At 38.6% G+C, this 10045-nt stretch overlaps 1 protein-coding gene across 2 annotated transcripts in view; it reads right to left on the bottom strand.

The window, feature by feature from the left end:
* Positions 1-10045, bottom strand: part of LOC127417067 (semaphorin-3E-like) — a 70275-nt gene that overhangs the window by 33688 nt on the left and 26542 nt on the right. For both annotated transcript variants that reach the window (XM_051656784.1, XM_051656783.1), the window contains exons 4-5: positions 9966-10025; positions 9715-9834 (exon numbers count right to left, since the gene is read on the bottom strand). In XM_051656784.1, the coding sequence (XP_051512744.1) occupies positions 9715-9834; positions 9966-10025 (180 nt within the window). The remainder of the gene's footprint in view (positions 1-9714; positions 9835-9965; positions 10026-10045) is intronic.

Here is a 10045-nt window from a genome sequence, read left to right as displayed (position 1 = left end):
ATATCACTGAAATCAACAAATAAAAACAAAATTTGCCTCATGCAGAAAACCGAAGTATACTTTGGCCGTAAGCAGATTTGTGACATTGCCATGCTAACTCACAAGTACATACCGTCAGATTTCTTTAGTCTTGTGATTGCTAAACTGGGAATCTCAGTAACGTCAAAAGCATCAGCCCTCGTGGCAACACACAGTTGTGCGTGTGCTTGTTTAAACGGATGATATGCCTGAAGTAATGCCCATGTTGTAGACAGGATGAAACTGCATGGGATTCACATGATAATCAGCAAAATCAAGTGCAGTGATCGCTTGAGGGCGATGAATTAAGCCGTACTTCTCACATGCACACACACAAAATCACATGCACACCTTCGGGTAGACACATGGTTCACATCTGCATGAGGTTTGAGACATTGCGTGATCAGATTGCGTACAGTCGAGAAGGATGAAATGTTAGGTGAGAAAGCACCTTAAACTGACAGCCGCAAAATTATCAGGCTGAGGTTTTGTAAAACTTGTGTGTGTGTGTGTGGCTCTGTTACAAAACCGTGTGAGCTCCCAGATGAGGGGCCATTCACACAGGATGCGTTCTTTCAGTGCAGTGGCATGGACTAAAACATCTTAAAAACGTGGTGCTCATGGTGCAAAAAAACCAAAACCAAAAACATGGCCAATTGTCAAAGATGTTCGTCTGAGTGAATATGTAAAGCAAGAATGCGTCCTGTGTGAATGTCTCAAATGGATCCTCATAAGTGATTTGAAACGATTCTCTGCATTGGAATGAACTACTGTAGATGCACAATGTGAAGTGCACAGGAAGCTCAACTTATTTATTTATTGTCTAATTTGGTTTTTGGTTTTCTTAGATGTGGGCATGTCACATAACCTGTCTGTGTTGCAGCTTTCCAAGTTGGCTAGATTCTACCAAGTAACAGATCTTGCATCATAATACCATAGTGTTTGATTGGAAACACTGCCCTTGTCATCAGCAACAAAATATATGGGAATCATTTTCAACTCCCATTTTAAAACTGATGAGCCTATTTCTTTTTCTATCCGAACTTTACACAGTATATGGTTAGTTGCATTTGGATCATTCCATGTCAACTCAACCAGAGGTCACTGATTCAAAATGTAGTTTTTGTTTGTTTGTTTTTTTACCGGTGATAAAAATATATAAATAATGTTGAAAGCGAAAATATTTAATGCCATGGATCAATATTTACAGAGTAATCCATTATTTTATAGATAGCATCAAAATGACCATTTTCGCCTATGTTTTTGGTGCAAAACTGCAAGTCAAAAAAATAACTTTAGAAAGGTGATAGCATCATCATTTCATTTATACACAGAGATAGGTATGTCTATTACTGAAGTCAGTTGACTGCTGCACCCCTAGCTGCATTACATGCCAATGGTGTGAGACCAAAAATGGGAAAAAGCACTTTTTTTGTGCTGTTTTTCCAAAGTTGGAGTGCCTATAACTCCAGAAGTATGAAAGATATCTTAATATCCTTTTAGATTCTGGTTCAGAACAAACTTCCCTTTTTACATCTTAATTTTTAAGGCCCTATATGGTTAAATCCCAGAGATATGGGGCTCTCAATGTGGCTCCAAGGGTAAATCGTTTAATTTTACTCATTTTCAATGGTCGAAAACCAAATGTGGGTCACATGATATGAAGCTAGCTTTTCTTGTCCAAAGGTCTGAACTATAAATAATGTTGAAACAAGAAATGTGCCTTTATTTATTCACATAAAACAATAATGTCAATATCTCGGTTACAGTGTTATTAGTGAAAATGTCAATGTGCTAATTATAGCACCACTTAGTGCCAGATGGTTGTGTGTGTGCACTTTAATGTGTTAAATTTTATAATTTATGCCTGGAGCCACATTCTTTCTTCAGAAAAAAAGTATTAACATAATCAAAACTTTGATTTGACATGTAATAGCCCATTTATCATTGTATTTATCAGTACAGACCTGTGACCTTTTTTTGGGTCGTGACCCGCCAGTTGAGAGCCGCTGCTTTCGAGTGTAAGGAGATACAGTGAGTGTATTAGTGTGCAAGTATGTGTAAAACCGTGAAGGAGAGATGTGTGCTGTGATGTGTCAAGACATGTGTGTATAGATGCAAAAGTGCTCGGATTTTTGATGCTAAGGGAAGAATGTGTGCTGGGGGCGTTCGTGTGTGTACGTGTACGAGTCTCTCACTCTTTCTCTCTCTGGTTCTGGTTTGTCTCTCTGTAGCTTTATCAGTCTTTCCTGTCATCATCGCTACATCTGCAGCATGTCATCCCAGCACTCCAGGGTCAAATGTGGATAGACATGTGCAGGTATGTGTATCCATCTCCGTCTTTGTGTGTATATTTGAATACGGAGCCCATTTCTTATGTACACGCACACATATGTGTCTCATATGAGTCTCATTAACGTCTCAGAGTTAGTTTAGGGTGTAGCTGTTGTGTTCCAGACTGAGGCGTGTGCTGGAGTTATCAAGCACCCCGCTGAAGCCTGTCTCCTGTAATTACGCCCTCTCTGATCTCCTGCCTCGGGCTCCCACAGCGCCTGTGGCTCAACCCTTCACCTCTGCATGAGGGTCAGGGAGCCCGAGAAGTGCTTCCTATACCCAACGCTGAGTTACGAGCCTTAGGATAGGATAAAAACATTGAATGAGATGTGAATGGAATTCTCTGCTCTGAACCCTCAAACCAGGATTAGGATAGTTCTGAATTTGTCATTTATTTTTAGGGTAGTTCACACACACAACACGTCCATGGACTTTTTTTTAATTTGTATAAATGTAAAGGGGGAAATGTATATTGTAGCTCCTATGGTCGGCATTTCTTTTTAATCACTTATAGGTTATGTCCACACTAATACGTTTTTGTTTGAAAACGCATTGATTTCGCTTCGTTTATGCCTCTAATCCAAACGAGAATGGCGTTTTCCTCCACTGGAAACAGATCATTTCGAAAACATTCGACTCCATTACTACATACTTTGGAAAACGATAACGTTAGGAAACTGAAAACATTTTCAAACAAAAAGTGATTAGTGTGGATGTGGTCTTAATCACCTTTTGTGGGGGGGGCCTGGGTAGCTCAGTGGTAAAATACGCTGGCTACCACCCCTGGAGTTCGCTAGTTCGCTAGTTTGAATCCCAGGGCGTACTGAGTGACTCCAGCCAGGTCTCTTAAGCAACCAAATTGGCCCGGTTGCTAGGGAGGGTAGAGTCACATGGGGTAACCTCCTTGTGGTCGCTATAATGTGGTTCGTTCTCGGTGGGGCGCGTGGTGAGTTGAGCGTGGTTGCCACAGTGGATGACGTGAAGCCTCCACGCGCGCTATGTCTCCGTGGCAACGCGCTCAGCAAGCCACGTGATAAGATGCGCGGGTTGACTGTCTCAGACGCGGAGGCAACTGGGATTCGTCCTCCACCACCCGGACTGAGGCAGACAAGGACTTAGAGCGCATTGGGAATTGGGCATTCCAAATTGGGAGAAAAAGGGGAAAAAATCCCCCACCCCCCCAAAAAAAAATCACCTTTTGCTTCCAATAGTTCATTTTAAATGGTCCTGCGGCCAATTCATTTCTTTACGTACAAATATTCCAACACAAATATTTTCTTTTTAATATAAGGTCATTAAAATCTGCACGTTGCATAATGATTTTTAAAGAATTAGCTAAATGCTTTTTTAAATAGTTTTCACTGTAAAACAAATCCTGTTTTTACAAAAAAAAAAAAAAAAAAAAAAAATGGCAGCTGTGGTTGCCAAGATAATTATGTATAAAATACAGTAAAAATGTAAACAACTTTACAGAACAACCTGTACATTTTACAGTTTAAAACTGTTGTAATTTACATGACCACACTGGCACTGTAAAAAAATAAATAAATACAAAATTACAGTAAAAACACATCATAAACTTGATATTATCCTGTAAAATATGAAACTGTAAAAATATGCTTTTTACTTTATAATGTACCGTAGTAAGTACAGAAGAGCACATGATGACATGATGTTCATCTATAGTGGCTCTTCCAGGAGCAATGATCAATAAACATGGAGAGACAGTGCTTAGTGTCACTCAAACACTAAACACCATCAGGGTAACACATGTGAAATTAAAATAATGCAGTAAACCTGAACTAAACTACATCAAATATAACACAGAACCACTCAAAGTACATAACTGATATTAAAAATCATTAAAAACAACTGTTCACATAAAATATGATGAAATATGATGGGTCATGCAGGGAATTGTGGGAATGCCTGATTATTGTTTTTTACTGTCATTTTAACAATAATTTACTGTAAAAAGTACATGTACTCTCCTGTTAAACAATGTACATTTTTTACCATTAATTATACAGGAAAATCCTATTTTTTTACATCTAAAAAAATTAATTTTTACAACATTTTATTGTAAACACTACTGTATTGTCTTTTAAAATATATTTTAAAAACAATACTGTATATTTTACTCGTTAATCAATTAACATGTCTTTTCTGTAGCAGTTTTACAGTTTTTTACCGTTAAAATTACAGACATTTTTTACAGTGTAATATGTCACACTGCAGGATATGTCAACTTCCCAAAAGTATTCCGTGTCAACTAGCTTTTTATTTTTTACTTTATATTTATTCAATCTGTGATTGGTTTCACTTTAGTTTTTCCAGTATGTTTAGTTTATATTTCAGCTTTAAAAATGTAAATATGTTTAATGTTGTTAAATGATTAAAGGACCGTCTAGTGTTAGTGCTGTCTAGTGGAATTGTTTAAAATCTTATTTATTATTATTATTATTATTATTATTATTATCAGGTCATAAAGGTTTACAATTTTAAAATATACTGTACCTAAAACTAATATATATATATATATATTATTTGTATCTTATTTGGAAAATCATGAAAATGTATTTTATTTAAGTTTAGACTAAATAAGGGGGTGAATAGAATTCTCTGTTCTCACATCAGGGTTAAAGTATATATATATAGTATATGTGTGTGTGTGTGTGTGTGTGTGTGTGTGTGTGTGTGTGTGTGTGTGTGTGTGTGTGTCAACATTAACATTTTAGATTCAAATTCATATCAATGTATAGAGGAAATTCTTAGGTCATGCAACTGGTCACTATTTCTTATATGTTTTTCACCATTTTTAATCACATTTGTGCTTTCACTAGTTCATTTTAAACTACCCTTCTGTGTGACAGATGACTTTTTAAAAGTACAAGTATCTTCCTTAATATGTAGTCATAAAATCTGCAGGTTGCATACTAATTTTAAAAGAATTAGCACAATGATGTTTAAATTAATTTTAAATGGGGGTATAGTTTTCAGTGTTTGCCGTGGACATTTCAGATGTTTTTTGAGGTTTTGGAGTCATTAAAGTTTTATTTTAGTTTCAGTTTTTCCAATAATGTTTTTTTTTTTTTTTTTTTTTTTTTTTGTAATTTTAGCTAACAAAAATGTTTTCACATTATTGCCCTTTTAGATAATGCCATTTCGATAATAACACTACCTGGATCAGAGTTTGGAGAAAGCTGTGTGAAAGAAAGTCTTTAGGCCGCCTGCCACGATGCACGGCGGGAAATAATCCAGATCCTTCGTCGCCCTCAAATAAACTTCTCGTCTTTGCTCTTTTCTTCTTGCATGTTCTATCAAATAAAGCGTTCTTCACAGTGACCAGCTACTCTGTAACTTGACTTGGACTCTCTTGGGAAGATGGAGATGTTTGTTTTAGGTTGTCTGGATGTTTGCTTGGAGATTTTAACAGAGTGAGAATGATAAAACTTCCTGTCACACACACTAAAACAAACTCTCTGTGTATCTCTGGAGATCAGGCTTTCAGCACGAATCGCCTCAGGAAGCCATTGCTGTCAGTTTTACATTATGACTTGGAGTGTAAATGCTTTGGGATCATTGTGTCCCCTAAATTTAAATTTAAAGTGAACACATTTTTTATGGTTGAGGTTTTGCTTTTAAAGACAGAGATAGTGGAGAATATCAGGAAAGTATTGGGGAGAGAGTGCAGGGGAATGGGTGTTTCTTCAACTTCGGGCAATTTCATGTCCCAGGGGTTGATTTGTATATATATATATATATATATATTAGTTTGGTTATATGAAGGTCACATTAAAATGCACACTTTTAACCAGGCCTTCTTCATTTATTTTATTTTATTTTATTTTATTTTATTAAATGCCTTTCATGTATAGATTTGACTGTTTTAGACTTCACACCCAAACTTTCAGTATTAAACTATGAAAATCCATTATAAAAATGCAAATGATCACATGTTTGAAACTATGATCCTCTAAACAAAGAGTTCAATAAACGTAATCCATTTTAAAACAGACAGTGTGAAAATTATTTCAATCAGTTTTTCAAAAATGTCGACATCATTTCCACCTCACCTATCAATTTTGGCCCTAATAAAGTTTTTTAAAAGTACAATAAAAATTGGACAAAAGTCAGTGAAGAGCATGCTTGAGATGAAATATGAGACAAGTGATGTTTGAAGGAAAATCAAGGGAAACATCACTTGTGAGCTGAATATTTTTATCGGTCATTATTTGCATTCAATCTATAATTTTGCCAAATTATGCAAAAAGTGTGGAAATATTATTTCATTGTGTGTATTTAGGATGCATAAAATGTAAGATATGAAATAAGCCTTAGAAATGCAAAAGAGTCTGCAATTTTATTTGAAAACCGTTACAAATGTAATTTCCATCAGCATCATTTCCAGCACAGAATTCTACTAAACACAATACAGAATTTGAGTACATAAATCTCCTGTGATGCTTGAACACACACTGCTGGACATTGTTAGTTGACAAATTAAATCAACTAGTGAGAGTGTGAACAAATGTTTTAACACGACTTTACTTTCTAGAAATTCACAGAGCTAAAAGTGCCCTGTAAAAGGGTTTAAAATGGGCAAGGAGGAGGCGGGAACCGGCTGAACAGTCAAAGTAATATTTAATTTACACAAAAAGACACAAACACAAATACACACATGGCAGCTGCGTGTAGCTCTCTCTCTCCCAAACTGCCACATCTGGCTGCATTTATCCCTCCTCAGCTGATTAGCTCGATTGGGGGCCAGGTGTGCGTAGTCATGGGGCCCCACCCCGCCCTCCTCCTCGTCACACACCTCCCTCTTTTGCCTCAGGCCGGGGAACCCCCGGCATGACGTACCCCCCCCTTTCCGGGGGTGGGGGTTGGGGGGCAGGGGCGTTGCCCTTTTGGCTGCGCCTGCCGGCAGGCTTTTCCCCGCCTCTCTAGAGCTGGGGAGGGGGACAAGGGGAGGGAAAAAAAAGAGGAGAGGGAAAGGGCTGAGCGACACTGAGAGAGAGAGAGGAGAGAGAGAAAAAAAATAGCTCGCCAGTTCCCAGACACGCCGTCGCCTGGTCCTCGACCACTCCTCCACCCCCGCTACTCCCCGGGTGGACAGGAGCGAGTCCTCCAAAACCTGGTGCATGGAATGCCCCTCCGCTTTCTGGCGGTCAGCAGTGAGCCCCTCCGCCCCTCGCAGATGGCGGCCATTCCTCCGCGTCCAGGCGGACGGCTGCAGCTGCTCCTTTGGGCGGACGGCAGTGGCGAGAACTCCATGACAGTGCATCCCTCCTCCTTCGCGGGTTTCGGGACCAATGTAACAGTATAAAGGATGGGCAAGGAGGAGGCAGGAACTGGACGAAGCATCAAAGCGATATTCAGTTTACACAAAAAGACACAAATACACACACGGTAGCTGCGTGTGGCTCTCTCTCTCATGAACTACTGCATCCAGCTGCATTTATCCCTCTCCTCGGCTGATTAGCCTGATTGGGGGCCGGGTGTGTGTAGTCACGGCCCGGCCAGGCCCGGCCCAGCCCTCATCCTTGTCACATGCCCGAAGCTGAAGAAACACCTGAATGTGATCTGGAGATGTTATAACACCTATCATCTTCATCTTTTAAGCACATAAATATTACCTACTGATCTTAGCAGGTAGCTTCATGCAAAGCATGCAAAACGTTCAACTTTTCCAGACAGCACTGAAGCTAATACAGGTCACATACTTCATTCTCCGTCTGTCTAGCCCTAGACCTACATATTTAACATTCTTCAAACGACAATGCAGTTCCAAAGTATTCATTTTCCTTTTACCAACAAGAAACCTCCACAGAGGTACTTTGGAGTCATCTGCTGCTAGCAAACAGTCTTCCACATTGAAACCGCACGGTGACGCAAAGCATCTGGACCTTTTTACCATTAAAGATTCCAGAACTCAAAGCATAGCTAATGTTTTATTGTCCTGAGATGTTTAAACGCTTTAACCTGTCACCACTTTGAATGGTTTTAGTTACTGCAAATATCTTGCATCCGAACAACTTCACCACTTGTGTTGAGCAGCGAGTGACACGGTCACTCTGAAGACAAATGGTAACCGATTACTGGATGTGGTTCATCTGTGACTCACTACGACACAAACAAGAGCCCTTCATGATTTGTTTTCTGGAATGAGGCACAGAGAGAGGACAGCAGGACACTGTAACATTTTCACCTTCTCTCTCCGTACGATCCCAGTCTGCTTCCGATACAGTGAAACCCTTTGGAATTGCTGTGGTCACTGAGGCATTTCTAAAACTCTGGTGTCAACAACTGTGACTCAAACTCTGGTTTAAAACATACCAAAGCCATCATGTTAGTTCACTTTATGCCTGCTATAGGAGACAACATAGTATCATGACAACTATGACAACAAGATGGCGAAATCACACGATACCATAACCTGCAATACGCTTCCCTCGTCTCGATCCAAACCATGATGTTTCTCTTTCTTCCATGGTACACAAACTTATTTTCCTATTAACTCATGGTTAAGCTTAGGTTTGGGTTAGGGGTTACACATAAGAGAAATCTAAAATAACATTGATTTTTTTCTATAGGAGTCATACGTTTTTGTACAAGCCAACTCTTCTTACGATTTCGACATCTCGTGTGCTATTATCATGACCGGTGTTGGGTGTAATCTGATTACAAAGTAATTATTTACAGTTATCTAATTACTTTCAATCAAAAATTTCTGACACATTACATTATAAATTCTTGTAATCAGATTTACTGACCTTCAGTTAAGTTAATTACTTAAGTACATTACTTTAAGTACTTGGATTACACATGTTTCTAAAATATTAGAAAAATAACAAGGATCAACCTCCTGTTCTTATTTTGATATTTTCTCATGCATGCATTTGTATATTATTTCATTGTGTGTGCATGTGTATTTGTATGTACTTGTCATATTGTCATATGTCATGAGTTGTAATACCTTGTAATATGTTAAAAGTACAATAAACAAAAAGGAAATATAACAAGGATATTGTGAGAAATATAACAAGCCCCCAGCAAGTCATTTGTCAGGGAGAAAGGACTAAGGTGCATCCCAAACCATGCACTTCTGCACTATTCTGCCATTTCATAGTGTAAGTAGTGCGAGTTAACAATAAACATGCAACAAAAAGAAGTGTACTACATGTGCCCGGATGATGCACTTTTTCAACCATCAAAACGGAGTGTGGAATATTGGACACTTCTTGCACTCAGTGCTCGCGGCTTACCGTATGTAACGGAAATAATTACTTTTTCGGTGAAGTAATCTGATTACAATTTTACAGAAGTAACTGGTAATTGCTTTGTGTTGACCAGATTTACCTCTGTTCCATGTCCAACTTGGATAAAGGCACACACAGGGTGAAAGGCTCCAGTCCCACATGCTAACAGGTGTGTGATGTTATACTGCTGCACCAACTTAATGTAGTTAGCACACTCCGGCTGAGAGAGAAAGAAAAAAGAAAGAAAGAAAGGAAGATCAAAATCTTTAGTGCATGCAATTTAACGTATATACAGCAGATATGTAACAGGATATCACTGCATCATATTTTCAGTATGTATAACAGATTTACCTTCTCTCTGCCTTGCATTAAACAGTCCCCCACCTGCTCCTCAGAACTGGCCCAGTGAATCTAAAACAGAGAGAGTTCTG

This window comes from Myxocyprinus asiaticus, chromosome 26 (assembly GCF_019703515.2).
Source record: "Myxocyprinus asiaticus isolate MX2 ecotype Aquarium Trade chromosome 26, UBuf_Myxa_2, whole genome shotgun sequence".
NCBI classification, from domain to species: domain Eukaryota; kingdom Metazoa; phylum Chordata; class Actinopteri; order Cypriniformes; family Catostomidae; genus Myxocyprinus; species Myxocyprinus asiaticus.
This window is presented reverse-complemented; position numbering and strand designations above follow the sequence as displayed.